Below are 17,042 nucleotides of genomic sequence, written 5' to 3'. Positions count from 1 at the left end.
ATTGTGCCCAATAATAATGCCCTCATTGTACTTACAGTAGTAAAAATGCCTCCATAGTAGAAATAATTTTTCCAAAGTTCCTCCAGGAGTTATGTCCTATAGTGCCCGCTTTGTTATAATGCCCCCTATAGTGCCCCCAGCAGTTATCATGCCCCCCCCTATAGTGGACCCATTAGTTATCATGCTCCCCTATAGTGGCCCAGTGGTTAGAATGCCCCCTATAGTGCTCACAATAGTTATAACGATCCCCTATACTGGTACCAGTATTTATTATCCCCCTAGGAGTGTATCTGGCAGTTGCAGTACCCCCACAGTGCCCCATATAGTTATAATGCCCCCATAGTGCCCCCTGTATTTATAATGTACCCTATGATGCCCCCAGTACTTTTAATGTCCGCTATAGTGGCCCAGTGCTTATGTGCCCTCATAGTGCTCCTGATAGTTATAATGCTCCCACAGTGCCCCCAGTACTTATATAATGTCCCCTATAGTCAGTGGTATACATAGAGAAGTAAGGGCCCGCTAGCAAGGATCAAACCCCCCCACCACAGGATAGAAGGGTTTCTGCCTAAACCCTTTTTAATGACCCTTGGGCCATTTTTCCACTGCCTCATTTGCTAAAAGTTGTTCTTTTAGAGCAGGGAGGCCCAACCTGCGGCCCCCCAGCTGTTGCAAAACTACAACTCCCTACATGCCCTGATAGCTGTAGGCTGTCCAAGCATGCTGGGAGTTGTAGTTTTAGAACAGCTGGAGGGCCACTGGTTGAGCATCCCTGCTTTAGAGGGTAGAGTCCTGACCAAGTTTTCACCTCCAATAGAAGAGGAGATGATCTCAACTAAGACTGGACCCCGCTCTTGCCCTGGGTCCCATAGCAGTCGCATAGTCTGCCGCTGCCTATAATGGCCACGTGCCTATAATCCCCCCTCATAGTGCTTGTAATAGTTATTAATATCCCCACAATTCCTTCAGTACTTATAATGTCCCCTATAGTCGCCCAGTACTTCTAATCCCCTCTCAGGGACTGGGATTCAGCCAACACAATTTTATGCAATCTGGTTGAAATTTTAACAATCGGATCAGGACAACCGGACAGAACTGTCTGAATCCCACACCTGGCTCTCACTATGTGAATTCCAAAAGTCCCATTATTTTCTACGGTAGATTTACTCCACCGACATTGCTCCATTCGCTGGTTGCTCTTCTATCATCCATCTTCTCTTGTTTTGCAGTGATATGCTCGACCAGGCCGAATTACTGGTGACAAAGATGAAACAAATGGAAACTGCAAAGGTGAGCACAAGTGAAGGTTTCCTGACCCACACATTCTGCTGGGTTCATCCGTGTCCACTATGATGTCTATTACTTGACATGACTTAAAGTGGTAAAAGATGACTACAGAGGACCATTGATAATATGGACCCAATGGGTTGCAACAGAGCTGGCAAAGGGCTAAACCCCAAAGCTGAGTCTAAGGGTATTCACTCATTAACCTCTAAATAGGAACCTGGGATTCCAAGTTCAGCTTTCTGGTGCAACAGTAGTCAAATGCTAGGACAAGCCGGGTCATGATCAAGCTTACCGGTCAGTAGTAGACCTGAGACGCCATTAGCACTAAATGGACCTTACTACTTAGGAGCAGGAAAGTGGTGTAAGGGTCCAAAAGAAGAGTTAGGGAACATGTGCATTGGTCCTTTAGGAGCAGAGAGTAAGGCGCTCATAGGGTTAGTGGGTAAGGCATCTCAATCCCAAGAGGGATGTGTATGTACTCACCTGTATTAGAGTGGTGAGTGCGTTGGAGATGTAGGATTTGTAGGTGGAAACGATGAGGATGATGAGGGCACTGCCAATACGTTTGTATGGAATGCTCCAGGCAAAGTCGCCAAACCGCCGGAGGAATATCACATGGATAGAAGGGCGAGTAGGGGAGGTATACCTGTTGGGTTCTGCCCAACTCAACTGGTTGAGGCAGGCACAGGGAGCGACCAGCAGATCAATAACAGGAACTTTGTTGGTGAGTAAAAAACAAACAACCCGTTTTTGGGGTTCTAGGACCCCTATATCAAGTCTTTTTCGATGATTGGATAAGGTAGGCGCTAGTATTGCACTCAGCAATAATTGTACTGTTCTTTATGTGCGATACTAGCGCCTACCTTATCCAATCTTTGACAAAGACTTGATAAAGGGGTCCTAGAACCCCGAAACGCGTTGTTTGTTTTTTACCCACCAATAAAGTTCCTTTATTTAATCTGCTTGTCGTCCCCTGCACCTGCCTCAACCAGTTGAGTAGGGCGGAACCCAACGGGTATACCTCCCCTACTCACCCTTCTATTCCTGTGTCTCCTTCTTGATTGACAGGGCCAGGTTCTTGCACAGTCATCTCGTCTGACCCTGTCAATTAAGGGATGTACTGGCAGAGGAATGTGAAGGTCATGGGTGCACAGAGTGGCTTGGGGCCGCCCTCAATGCACTTAATTGCGCATTTGCATATGGATTAAAACTCATTTTTCTCCAGAATGAAGCATCACTAAGTGAAAGGTGAGCTAGTGACTTTCTAGGTGACAGACTCCCTTTAAAGGGGTTGTCTGAGATTTTAATATTTATGCCTTATCCTCAAGATAGGTCATCAATATCATATTGTAATTGTCCGATTCCGATCTGGTGAGCGCCACAGCCTCTTCCTAGGCTTGTGGGGTCACGTTCATCGGTGACATGGCCTAGGCGCAGCTCAATCCCATTCAAGTGAGCTGCCTGAACTGCAATACCAAGCACAGCCACTATCCAGTGGACGGCGCTGCACTTGATAAGCTAGGAGAAGGCCGCGACATAATTAGAAAAGGAACGAAGAACCGTGTGCGCCTGGTAACTTTACCACATTTTTCTTGTCTAGCAAATTAATTATACAGAAGACTGGAAACTCCTGACTGTATTTATAGGAGGAAATGACTTATGTGGCATCTGCAAAAATCCGGTATGTGATTATTTTCTCATTTTTTAAATGTTGCCCAGTAAAGAACTGGGTCTTGGTGGCACATAGACATTCTGAATACAGAACTGCTACAGCAGCGCCATGAGCATGGAGACATATGAGGTCCCTGTGCCTCCATACTATAGAGTCATAGGCATAGGGGCACATGTGGCCTTTCTGGGGCTTCAAACAGAGCAATGTCTGAAGTCTCCTGTCACACCGCTAAGCTCTGCCCCATGGCACTGCAAATATGGTGTCCACATACTGTATGTGTGCAATACGGTGCCTATTATGTGCACCCAACGCAATATAATGCCCTCATGTGTGCTCCCAACACAATATGTTGCCCAGTATAATATGGTATCCCTTATGTGCCCCCAACACAATATAGTGCCCCTTTATGGGCCCCAACACAATATAGTGCCCCTTTATGTGCCCCAACACAATATAGTGCCCCTTTATGTGCCCCAACACAATATAGTGCCCTTTTATGTGCCCCAAACACAATATGGTGCCCCCTTAAAGGGGTATTCCAATCACAGACAATGGGGGCATATCGTTAGGATATGCCCCCATTGTCTGATAGGTGCGGGTCCCAACTCTGGGACCTGCACCTACAATGAGAACGGAGCGGGGAGAGTTGTGGCTGGAAACCCGGGGTCCGGCCACCACCAAGCGCTGCTCCTCACTGCTCCCATACAAGTGAATCGGAGCGCACCACACATGCGCGGCCCCCGCTCCTATTCATTTCTATGGGGCTGACGGAAATAGACGAGCCAATGCTTGGCTATTTTCGGCGGCCCCATAGAATTAAATGGAGGGCAGCTGCGCATGCGCAGTGCGCCCTCCACTACTTTCCCCGATTCGTTCTCCGTGAAGATGTGCGGGTACTAGAAGTGGGACCTGCACCTATCAGACAATGGGGGCATATCATATGCCCCCATTGTCTGTGATGGCAAAACCCCTTTAAGTGCCCCTGTACAATATGGTGTCCCTTATGTGCCCCCAACACAATATTGTGCCCTCTTATGTGCCCCAGTACAATATAGTGTCCTTTATATGCCCCGAACACAATATAGTGCCCGTTTATGTGCTCCAGTACAATATGGTGTCCTTTATGTGCCCCCAACACAATATTGTGCCCTCTTATGTGCCCCACTACAATATAGTGTCCTTTATATGCCCCAAACACAATATGGTGCCCCAATAAGTGCTCCAGTACAATATGGTGTACTTATGTGCTCCCAACACAATATCTTGCCCCCTCAGTATCTCAAAAATCAATACTCCCCTAGTGAGTACTGACACTGGTAATATTGTGACTCCCCCACACACATTATAATGCCCCCTTATGTACCCCTACACAGTATAATGCCCTTTATATGCCCCAATAGAGAATAGTACCTCCAATACAATATGGTGCCCCCTTATGTGCCGTCCAGAGAATATAGTACCCACTTATGTGCCCCCAACAAAATATGATGCACCTTTTGTATCTCGAAAATCAGTACTGCCCTGGCCCACATTCCCGCAATGAATGCATCAGATCTCTTGCTGCAGATCTGCTGGCACAATAGGCATAATGACATCACTTCACCGAGCCTGCCCGCATCACACCACCGGTTGCAGGTTGAATAGTGGAGCACGTAGCTGGGGGCTCTCAGCTTCACCATCATATCCAACTGCATCTGCCTCCTGAGGACGTAGATGCAGCTGAAAGTGGTTCCACTAAGCAAAAATCACATAAAACAAAAAAAAAAGATAAAAACATCCTGCACGATATGATAAATAAATATGCGGTTGTCCATGGCTACATTTCTGAGAAGAAAAAAAATCACAAAGAAAACAGATAATAATGCACTAACACAATAGATGCAAACATTATATATGGACTAAGCCCTCACTCTGATATGATAAAATCCGAGACTCTCCGCCAATATATCTTAATCAAAAGACATCTGTGCCCGCCTACCAGCGCCAAAGTGGTCTCAGTCAGGCAGGTCTTAAGCTAAACCTACCTATGCCGTTGAGCATCTATGTTCAGGAGAGCAGGTTCCACTGCCAGGGGGCCCCACACAATGGTGGTTGTCTGCATGATGCCCTCTATCTGCTCCTACATAAGGTTTACAGCACTGTATTACAGAGACTTCCAGCCCAGAAGCAATGCTCATAGAGAAGAATATCTCCGTAATACACACGTACTTCCTGGGCCCCAATGAAATATATGTATGTAAAATGGCCCCAACATAGCATATCCCGTCACTAATTCTGAGCTGTAGTGATTTACTATACACTTCTAAGACTAAGGAATAAGCATAGTCTAGATAATTGTGGCTTCTTTGTCCTTTATCTATGACGAATGTGAAGCGATAACTTCTTTAATGAGCAACAGATATATTAATCAATAGTCTTTGTGCCCAACGAGATATCACCCAAGAGACACTCCTTAGTAGACATCCCGAGCAAGGACTCTGCAGGTTGTAACACAGGAAAAATACTGCACAACTCCTCTGTTTAGTTATGTAATTTATCAGTATTTATTAGCATATTGTGGAAGGTATATTACACACCAGTATCTCCTATTACACTGTGTGCCCATTTGTACTTAGAATTGGCAGTAAGCAGCTTTACGTTTACCCGTCTGTGACAAGTGATAGAGCGGAAGAACTCATTTATTTTATTTTTATATTAGGTTTATCATTCTCCAGAACAGTTTGTCTACCGCATTAAGCAGGCTCTGGACTATTTGCACCAAGAGGTATGGTACATCATAGAATCCCAGGGGGGTAACTACCATAGCGGCAGACCATGCGACTGCTATGGGGCCCAGGGAAAGAGGTGGCCCAGTCTTAGTTGGGATCATCTCCTCTTCTACTGGAGGTGAAAACTTGGTCAGGACTCTACCCTCTAAAGCAGGCATGCTCAACCTGCAGCCCTCCAGCTGTTGCAAAACTACAACTTCCGTCATTCCCGAACAGCCTACAGCTATCAGCCTACAGAAGGGCATGGTTGGAGTTGGAGTTTTACAACAGCTGGAGGGCCACAGGTTGAGCATCCCTGCTCTAAAGGAACAACTTTTAGCAAATAAGGCAGTGAAAAAATGGCCCAAAGGTCATTGAATAGGGTTTAGGCAGAAGCCCTTCTGTCCTGTGTGGGGGGCCTGGTTTGATCCTTGCTATGGGGCCCTTACTTCTCTATGTAATCCAAAGTCGAATCCTTATCGAAGAGGCAATGGAAAGTAAGCTGGAATAGATGAAAATCCAGAATCTTGGTAGACCTATCCTGGTAGACCTAACATCCCTAGTAGATTCTAGTGGGCCCAAGTCTAGTCTCTTTTGTCCAGCATCGTGATGGCAGACTTCTGCAGTAGGATTTCGATTTATAAAACATCCGATATGCATTTTAGGGTTAATCGTTGAAACCTGGGTAGTATTCTTCATTCTCTATTATGCCTCATTCACACGTCAGTGTTTAGGTATAGCTTCAGTATAGTTGCATTGGCCCTCCTTGAAGAGACCAGCCCTGTATGGAGACTTACTGGAGGTGTTCCATGGAATGGAGAATTATTGGCAATGTCCCATGGCCAAAGGGTATCTCCCAAGGAAAGAGGACCATCTTGCTAGTGCTACCTTGTGGATGTGGGAAAATAGCCAAGTCAGATATCCATCCATAGGCAGTAGTACATTTTTGTCTTGCCCATTTTCCCTTGTCATGTCCCAAGCCTTTCACGAGGTGGAGTTAGCGAGATGGTTCTCTCTTCTTGGGAGATACCTCTTTGCATGAAGCTTTATTGGAGAAGACAAGCTGTGTTTTTTATTTATTTTTTGCTACTACTTTTTGGGTTCAATCTGTGTATTTTTCGATACAGGTCCCAAGGATGTTCGTTAATTTGGTGACAATTTTGGACATTTTGCCTCTGAAAGAACTTTATGATAATAAGGACACTCACTGCCCAGAGATACTCATGAGGTTAGTCTTGTGATCGTCTATGCTGATGGTAAATTTTTTTTAAAAGTTCTCCTCATCTTTCTCCTCCAACAAACGTTCCAACCACCAAAAAAAGTTACAGACTGTCAGCCATATTAACACCTGGAGGGGTTCCTTCCTTGGTCACCTGCAGTCTGACACAGAATACAGGGAATGTCAGGAAGGATAGTTCTTCAGTATAGCATGAAACCTAAGAAAACTCTGCTCACCTTCCCCCTCCCTGGCGCTTGCTGTTCTGGCTGGATTCATTCCACCAAGTGCCCACCACCATGTACAGTGATGGACATCACCACCTTTACTGCAAAGCAAAGGTCCCCATTCGCATTAGATGATTGGCTTATCCTGCTGAAATCATCTGATTTCCCCCAAGTGACATTCGTAATTCATTATATCATCCAGGTGCCTGTAAAAGTAAATCAATCTATAGGTTCAAGGTATAAGATATAAGTAGAAGTTGAGTGAAGACACAAATCTCGGTGCAGGGTTTAATCGTACCTATTTATGGCTCGTTATCTGTACTGAAACTAATAACGTGGTGTATACCATTGTTCAGTGCCATCTCTGAAAACCCTGACCTGATGAAGAGACGATAGCGAGACCTCAATAATTTACAGATATTTTCTGATCATTAATGGTTAAATAACACCTGTCAGCATGATCAACCCTTTTTAACTAAGCATACTGGCTGGTAGGGTTGATCACGCTTAGCTTTTACTGCTGTTGAGGTATCATTACTTTTATATTTATAAAAATTAGTTACTTGGAGCACCAAGGGGTTGGCTAAAGCACTAGCAGCACCTCTACAGCTATGTCCTGGTACAGTAAACCCCCTCCTCCCCATTGACTGACTGGGCAGAACATCTCATCTTACCATGTCTTCTTGTGCCCTCGCTGTGGCTCACAAATTCGTCATTCCACCCAGAAGTGGAGGCGTTGGCAGCTTCAAAGGCAAAGGAGGAACACTTCTGGGTGGAATGACATCATCGGCGCACACTGTCGGCATGTGGCAGCAGATCTGGAGCACAGGCACCATGTTTATGAGCCACAGCACAGGTGCTAGAAGGCAAGGCAAAACAAGATATCTTGCCCTGTCAATCAAATGGAAGGGAGGATTGCACTGAGCATTGGAGAATACCTGCAACGGTGCTCCTAGTGCTACAGCCAGCCCCTCAGTGCTCCAACTAACAAATTTGCATAAATATAAAAAAATAATGAAATCTCTGCAGTAGTGCAAGCTATTCCAGCCCTACCAGGCATTATGCCTAGTTTAATTGGTTTGTAATGCTGACAGGTGTGCTTTAACCTATAGAAGAACAAGGCGATGTTTTGACCAAATGGAACATGTCTATAATATGTCCACATACGGTTCCACCCCATATGACCCACCCCTGAGAATAGATCATCAATTATAAATAAAAATAAATAAAAAAGGTCCAACTTGCTATCTGTGAAGGATCCAGATTTTTAACTTTTCAACAGATGCAAAAAACATTTTCAACAGATGCAAAAACCAAATACATTTCCAATCCCTCTCTTTTATTTAGAGGCATAACTTCATGCGCCTTGACCCCATAGCTCCCACCTGTCATGTGTCATTTATAATACTGATAATCTTCTAATGTGGCAGAGGGGCTATTGGGCCCCCCAGATGCCAAGATTTGGGTGCAACTCCTCCCTATGCACTCATTATAGCCACGCCCCTGCCTTTATTGTCACACCCACAAGGAGCCAATGACAATGCCATAGCCCGAACAATTCTGCTTATAATTTTTTCATGAAAACATGAAAAATATATATATATTGTTAATTGAAAAAATGTTTTCACTTGGCAGATGATCATCCAGAAGTTGTCTATGGCAAAAAAAAATTATGACATTTGATCATCTTGAACAGTAATATTTTTTTTTACCTAATTTTATTAGCTTTTTAATGGTAATCCCAAACTCTACTAATCCAACCCCTTTATGACCCTTGTGATACCAAAGTAATGTTATAACGTTATAAGGGTAACCTAAATAATAGAAAGCTATAGTCAAGAGAACCTACTTTGGTTGGTGAGGCTTGGGCAAACCGGTAGGGGGCGAGCCTAACAAATGGAAGGAAACAATGGCTTCCTCCAGAACATGGTCCTGTCAATCATCTAAAAAGAAAAATTAGGTCAAAATGACTGAAAGATAAAAATGTGTCTTCCTGCAGTGCGCTTTGTGGATGTGTGGTCGAAAACCCAGAAGGCTCCAATGAAATTTCAACTCTTAAATTATTCAACAAGCAATACCAAGTAAGTTAGACACTGTGTTCGAGTCTTCCGTCAGAGGTGCACAAAGGGAGGATTTCCTTAGATATAAGCCCATCAAAAAGATCAGTTCTTAGGCACCACGTTTGAATCTTCCATCAGAGATATACATTTGGAGGATTCCTTGCATACACATCCGACAGAAGGCTCCATATGTTTTTGCCAGATGCCTCTGTATAGAAAAGCACAGGCAATCAAGCTATTCTATACAGTAAAAAGAAGGTATACAGACATATTCCAGCCCAACAGAGGCCAAATGGACCCCCTTTTGGCTTCTGTTGGGTAAGTTATAGCTTATGGCTATGCTTTATGTATGCAGCAGGAGCTTCCCCATTGTATACTCCTAATCCTTGCAAGAATACCAAGTATACCATAGAATATAAAATCTCATCATCTATATAATTCAATTGTTTTCAGGAAAAAACTCGCCAGTTGGTGGAAACCGGGATGTATGACACCAAAGATGATTTCACCGTTGTCATTCAGCCATTATTGGAGCGCCTTGTAATACCAAGAAATGAGGTAAGCATACTGAAAAATTCAAAATGTCACCATTGATAGACGAAGCCATTACGTCAACTTTTAATGCAAACCCTGTCCTACATCCTCTGATGACTGGGCAAGAATAAAGATGGCCCGCCCGACAGATCAGACCGACTTGTGACCGACTGGTTGGGATTTCTTGGTTTAAAATTCTAATTTAAAGAGCCGTATTTGTGTTCTGTATAGAATGGAGTTCCTGACAGATCCTTCATGGCTCCAGATTGTTTCCATTTTGGAGAAAAAGCTCACGCCCAGGGTGCTCGTGGTTTATGGAAAAACATGGTGAGATCACAAGTTTCACATTTTCGTCTTTATAACGCACTGATCTGTACACAGCTCCACAATTGTATGACCTGGTCCTCATTCTATTCCTATCTAGGCAGCTGCCAACAAATCTGTGTTTTCACCTAGGGGTTCAAAAGTTGGCACTTGGCACCTTATGTTTATTGGCAGGCTTTCAAATTTGCTACAGACAGTTGTACAATAGTGATAAGATTAGACCTTTTATGGGGTTGTCATGGGTCTTCGGTAATAGTGCCCTCTTGAATCCCACCATACAACCTGATCAGCAAGTAGGTGGTCATCTATGGTCAAAAAAGGCCAAAAACAAAGAAGATGCAACCCCACTGAATGCTGACATGTTCACATTACCACCAAGATATTGTTATGGGGCACATTAGGAGGGATCTACCTCTGTTTTCCTTCAGTCTTATCTTTATTTAATGCTCTAGGTAGGTTGGATGTGGGACCTAGGTTGCTCTAGGTACCTCAATTTCTGGGTCGCTTTGATTTTTCGACACCCTTCCTCCTTTTCCTGCTATATACGGTCCTGACTCCATATTTTATTATCTCATAATGAAACTTTTTGTAGCTATCTTCACTGTCCCATAACATCAAGCCATTCATTAATACACTTTTTTTTACTTTGCTCCTAGTTTGAACCTGTTGGACAGAAGACAGATAACCAGGGGCTTGATGAGGACATCGGTATTGTCTGCCCCCCTGAGGTACGAGTATTAGATTTAGACATAACTTCCATTTTAAGAACCTATCAATAATGAGAACGGGACAGCCTTGTAAGGTGGAAATTTTTGAAATTCAAGTGATATACAAACAATCACGAGATGTCAGAGATGGTGAATTACCAGTTATGGATGACGTGGAAGCCATAAAATACCTGAAAACTCATCTAAACTCATCTTGTTTTTGTTTTTAGAATGATCCTTTCGTGAAAACTGCAAAGAACAGCAACTATTTTTATCCCACCATTACTCCAGACCTAGTGAGTAGTCATGTTATCATTATAAAGAGTCTACTGTCTACCGTCATATAGGCAGTGTTTGTTGTGTTTCTAAGCCAAGCACCCCCCCCCCCCCCATCCCGACTCAAAAAATGGACCGTACCTTCAAGGCTATGATCATACACTTCGCTGCTCATTTAAAGCATTAGGGCAATGCAAGTACTCTAGATAGATGGGGTACATATGCCACAGGTTGAGTACCTAGGGTTATGGTTGTGTGGTGCCCCCAGGTATTGGTGAGGTGCTATTGTGGAGGAAGGCTTTACACAATTGATTATATGTTGCGTAGAACTTTCTATGTTTGCACCAGTCTTTAATGTACCACCATAACTGGCTTGTTTTTTGTTTACTTTAATGTTTTTGAAGATAAATTGTTACTGTTTTTTAAGTTTTGGCATGGGCTATGACCATTGGTGGGGCATGTTCTAGCTGGTGAGGCGCTAGAAGAAAAATACTGAGAAGCCCTAGGATGTAGATCATGATGTTAAGGCAAGTGGAATAATTAATCAGGTTCTTGGCCTAGTTCAACACATCAAGGAGAACACTTATGTTTCCAAGGGCATATATGCCATAAAGGCAGCCCAGCCAGTTGCTCAGGTGCCCAATGGAAAGTGAGGGTCCAGCCATAGAAGATCCCAACCTCAATGCTATTGGGTAGCAAGAACTTTTGCAGATTCGCAAAACACGGATACCGGCCGCATGCGTTGGAATGGAATGGCCAGCCCTATCATTGAAATGCCTTTTCTTGTCGGCAACTGCGGGCGAGAATAGGACGTTTTATCTTTTTTGCAGGGTGGCGGAACAGAAGTACGGATGCAGAGAGCACATGGTGTGCTGTCGGCATCTTTTACGGCCCCATTGAAATGTATGGGTCAATATCCGTTCTGCAAAATTGCGGAATGGATGTGGACACAAACATACGGTCGTCTGAATGCACCCTTAAGGGGTCATTCCCATCTCAGCCTTTTATGGCCGAGATTGGAATAATCAGACTAAGCACCGGCCAGTGGTAGGTGGATTTGCAAAACTCCCGTAGCAGTGAATGGGATCTACGCAAACAGTGTAACACGTCTAACGACACTGTTTCTGTTGCTACGGAGTTACTGGAAACATCGTAGCTCCCGTTTACTGCTATGAAGGTTACGGAAAATGCAAAGCGTAGACTGCTATACCATTTCCATATTTCTGCCTACCCCCAGCCAGCGCTTATTCTTGGAAATGGGAATATCCCTTTAATTATAATTGAAAGTATGAAGAACATCTTTGTGAAACTTCATCTTACTTATTGAAATGACTCATTCCCTGCTCTAGGTGCACGGCAGCAAACTGGAATGTGCAGACCGCACTCCATCTACTTCCAAACCTACTTCTGGTAAGACTCTGTACGATCCAGTCCAGATGCCTAAACCTTTCTTTGCTGCTTCGTGGAGTAAATTGTTTTTCTATTGCATCTTATTCGTGACTTTTCATCTGTTTCCAGTTCACCGTCTTCGGCCAGCAGACATTACGGTTGTTGCAGCCCTTGGTGACTCTCTGACTGTAAGAAACTGGAATGCATTAAGATAATGTAATACACAGTGACCTATGAACTTTTTGGACTATTGGATTTTACCCTACAACATACCACAAGAGGGGCGTGACCATATAAAAAATTACATTTTGTTGGCCCAAAAAGTCTACTACAAACCAGGTCTACCCATCTAGGCTTTGTCCTGGCATGAAACTTCCCTAAAGACAATTAATATTTGTACTAGAATGTTTTTTGTAGGTAAACATGTAGGTTTAGGGACTCCGTTCTGGAGATAGGACCGAGGTCTCAGATGTGGGACCCGAACCTATCTAGCGATATGCCATCAATGTATGAGATGAGACAACCCTTTTAAATGAGATTCTCTTGAATGAGATCCACATATTTGTATTGTGCATCCGTGTTTAGTGGTCTTTAGTCAACCTATCAACATATGGTAGAATTTACATAAATGTCTTATGATTTGCGGCCCCTTAAAAAATACAGGATGTCCTTTTGCAATAAACACGTTCCTGCTTTGAGCATAGTGTAATTTTCCACTTGTTGATCTATTTCAGGCTGGAAATGGAATTGGCTCCAAACCCAACGATGTCTTGGATGTAATCAAACAATATCGTGGATTGTCATGGAGGTAACGCTGTAGACTAATAAATAACAGAAGGAAACCATAAGCCCACATGATATTCCACACATCTTACAATAATAATAATATTATCATTCTTTGTAATGAATAAGCTTATAACATCACTGTTTCAATCAAGTGACAATGTCCACAACTTGGCCGGCCAGCCAGGATAAAGTATAGTGTCAAATATGCACACATATGGTTGTAAAATGAGTATTTTAAAATATTGTTTTTTCAAGAAAAAAAATAAAGGCAACAAACAGGAACTCAATTCAGCAAATGCAGCAGCAGAACATAATATCAGGAATATAATGGCGTATTATTTCCATGTGTTTCAGTATTGGAGGGGATTCTATTCTAGACCACGTCACCACCTTGCCGAGTGAGTACAATACGGAAGTCTATCACTGATCCATTGACGACATGAAGACAACTGCTTCTGTATTAACCCCTTAGTGACCTGCCCGTTTTGGGCCTCGGTGACAAGAAATTTAGTTAATTTTTTTTCATCGTCACATTCCAAGAGCTTTTTTTTTTCTTTTTCTTTCGATGTAGCCGCAATGATAGCACCGTTTTAGGGTACACATAATTTACCGATTTAACTTTTATTAACTCTCTTTCTGGGAGGATGAGAAAAAAAACACAATACTGCCACTGGGTTTTTATGTAGAATGTGTTCAGAATGTGTTCATTTTTCAGTATAAATCATTAGAATCTTTGGTATCATTTTGGGATACATAACACTGTTTGATCTCTTTTTAGTTCTTTTTTTTTGGTAGCAAATAAGCAACAAACAAAAAACTGCAATTCTGGCATCAATTTGTATTCTTACACCATTCACCGTGCAGGATAAACGTGCAGGATAAATTGCATGATAATTGTGTAGTGTATGGGCTGACAAGCGATTTTCTGATCCCTCCTATAATACACTGTACTACTTATGCAGTACAGTGTATTACAGAAAGGACACTTATGTATCACAGTGTATTATATTGTCAATACTGTACTGACAGGCACTGTCAGGCTGTGCCTCTGGCAAAGCTTGTTAGGCATATACTGCTGGCAGACCTGGGGGCCTTCATTAGGCTCCAAGCTGCCATACTAACACATCGACACCCAGCAATCTCACGTCTAATGCCTGAGAGATGGAGCCTCTTTAAACCACTTAGATGGCGTGGTCATTATTCTACCAATCTGGGCACTTAATGCAGAAGCTCGGCTGTCACGGGAAACCAGTGCAGCACTTAGACTAGGCCGCCATAAAAAGGTGGATTGGGGGGCACTCACAGGTTAGTAACTGCTCTGCGATAACCTGTTTGCTGCAAATCTGCCTGGAGGATTACCTGCTATCACCAGTTGCATCTGGCCATATGTTACGAGGGAAATCAAGCATTACATGATATCCATGCAAATAAACGGCCAGGTGCTGTATGTAATAGACAGATGTGTAAGTTCTACCTGACCAACTCTCTGCTCTGGCTCATAGAGGACTGTCCCAAGTGGAGAGTCTATATCGGGTACTTGTAGCTCTGTAAAAAAAATCAATGTTAGACCTAAAAATGACTAAATGTGAGACAGTGAAGATTAACCTCAAAGTGGCAGCCACTGGGGACCATCCCACTGATGAACTGGTTGCTGTGGTCTTGCTGCTTGTACCATTAGTGATCAGCTAATAATCATTGTGAAAAGCTACACTACACAGAGATAAAACATAAAGGTCTTCATTTTGTAGAACCCTCTATTAAAGAGGTTTTCCAAGCTCCTTATCCTCAGGATAGGTCATCAATATCCAACCCAGTGCCGCCACTGATCAGCTGTCTCCTGCAGAGCCAAAGAAAGCAAAGCTCCATCCACCACATATTGACTGTGCCACGTACGGCACCTCAGCTCCCATTTAAAGGGATTCTCCGGGGGCTTTTATTACTGATGACATATCCTCAGGATAGGTCATCAATATCAGATCGATGGGGGGGGGGGGGGGGGGCGACATCCAGCGAGTGCTCCGTTCACATTACTAGTTCGGGCAGCTGCAGGGAACAGATGATCTTGGCGGTGCGGGTGGTCGGACCCCCACAGATTGGAAAATGATGACCTATCTTAAGGATAGGTCATCAGTATAATATGCCCCAGAACAGTGATGGCGAACCTTTTAGAGAACGAGTGCCCAAACTGTAACCCAAAACCTACTTATTTATCACAAAGTGCCAACACGGCAAGTCACCCTGCATACTACAGTCCAGTATAGTATATCTTCCATGTACTTTTACATTCAGTGCGCTGCCTGTGCTGTTCATAGTGCGCCCTGCGCTGATGAGTGGCAGGAAAAGTCGAAGGCCTATTGGTACGCCATAGACTTTTTCCAGGGTGCGGTGCCCACAGAGAGGGCTCTGAGTGCCGCCTCTGGTACCCGTGCCATAGGTTCACCACCACTGGCCTAAAACATATGAAACGTGGACAAACCATTTGGATCTAAAAACAAATGAACAAGACATGTTTATATTAAATGTATATTAAATGTTACTAATAATGACTTCTCACCACGTTCCTCTCTGTCTTTAAAGATATCCTACGACAGTTCAATCCGCTTCTTACGGGATTCTCCATAGAGGCTGGGAATAGCAGCTCGCACAGCTCATTTCTTAATAAGGCCGTCCCCGGGGCTAAAGCTATGTAAGGACTTCACCCTTTATCAATCAATATCTTCTTTTGTAGTTTATTTTAATTGCTCAAGTTGCAAAACTGTTTACTTCGTCCTCAAGTAACTCAAATTAGGGGACTTTCACACTTGTGGCAAAGGATTCCGTCGCCGGAACTGCCTGCCGGATACGTCGAAACGTATGCAAACTGATGGCATTTGTCAGACGGATCAGGATTCTGATCCGTCTGACAAATGCATTGAAATGCCGGATCCGTCTCTCCGGTGTCATCCAGAAAAACGGATCCGGCATTTTTTTTTTTTCACATTTTTTGCGGTCTGAGCATGCGCAGACCGCAATGCTGGATCCGTTTTGCCGGAACACTCGGGGCCAGATCCGGCATTAATGCATTTCCACGGGAAAAAATTGTTCCGGAATTTTGGACGGAGATAAAACCGTAGCATGCTGCGGTATTATCTCCGTCCTGAAAAGGCAAAAAGACTGAACTGAAGACATCCTGAACGGATTGCTCTCCATTCAGAATGCATGGGGATGAAACTGATCAGTTCTTTTACAGTATTGAGCCGCTAGGACGGAACTCAATGCCGGAAAAGAATAACGCCAGTGTGAAAGTACCCTTACAAAATGCAGCACAAACCATAATACCTAATAGTAACCTATACCAGATTTAGGGTGCTGCCTCAATTTGGGTCAAAGCTAGGAGTGGATTAAAAAAAAAGATAAATTAGTATCTGCCCTTAATACTTGCTCTCCTTTTATGATCCACGCCTGATTATGATTTCAAAAACTGCATCACAAAACCTGAACGTAAAGCTGCACCCACACATCTCAGGAGCCTGTAGGTGCAGAATGTGAATTCTATCATTATTTCAGCCGCCCCTCTGCGTTCTTATAATAAGAAGGTGACAACTTGAAGTTTTACTGCAGGCTGTAAAATAAGACACCTTTTTAACCATAGCTTTAGCCTGTTATGCTGACACCTAGTGGCCAGTATGAAGTACTTCACAAGGTATTTTTATAATCCCGTAGAACATTACGGAAGATGTGAAAACTCTGCACTACTGCTGGGAGTCCCACTAGCAAGTGAGGTTTCCGTTACTTACCTGCGGCACTTTACCAGCTATAAGCTGTTGCGAAACTACAA

At 43.5% G+C, this 17,042-nt stretch overlaps 1 protein-coding gene across 1 annotated transcript in view; it reads left to right on the top strand.

Annotated features, from left to right (window-relative positions):
- The window catches only part of PLB1 (phospholipase B1), a 129,755-nt gene that overhangs the window by 68,508 nt on the left and 44,205 nt on the right, over window positions 1–17,042 (top strand). The window contains exons 22-35 of the mRNA XM_040430234.1: window positions 1,230–1,284; window positions 2,888–2,968; window positions 5,658–5,723; window positions 6,834–6,934; window positions 9,149–9,230; window positions 9,663–9,767; window positions 9,975–10,070; window positions 10,724–10,795; window positions 11,005–11,070; window positions 12,400–12,460; window positions 12,569–12,627; window positions 13,174–13,247; window positions 13,580–13,623; window positions 15,803–15,911. Of these exons, the coding sequence (XP_040286168.1) occupies window positions 1,230–1,284; window positions 2,888–2,968; window positions 5,658–5,723; window positions 6,834–6,934; window positions 9,149–9,230; window positions 9,663–9,767; window positions 9,975–10,070; window positions 10,724–10,795; window positions 11,005–11,070; window positions 12,400–12,460; window positions 12,569–12,627; window positions 13,174–13,247; window positions 13,580–13,623; window positions 15,803–15,911 (1,071 nt within the window). The remainder of the gene's footprint in view (window positions 1–1,229; window positions 1,285–2,887; window positions 2,969–5,657; window positions 5,724–6,833; window positions 6,935–9,148; window positions 9,231–9,662; window positions 9,768–9,974; window positions 10,071–10,723; window positions 10,796–11,004; window positions 11,071–12,399; window positions 12,461–12,568; window positions 12,628–13,173; window positions 13,248–13,579; window positions 13,624–15,802; window positions 15,912–17,042) is intronic.

This window comes from Bufo bufo, chromosome 4, assembly GCF_905171765.1.
Source record: "Bufo bufo chromosome 4, aBufBuf1.1, whole genome shotgun sequence".
Taxonomy (NCBI): Eukaryota; Metazoa; Chordata; class Amphibia; order Anura; family Bufonidae; genus Bufo; species Bufo bufo.
This window is presented reverse-complemented; position numbering and strand designations above follow the sequence as displayed.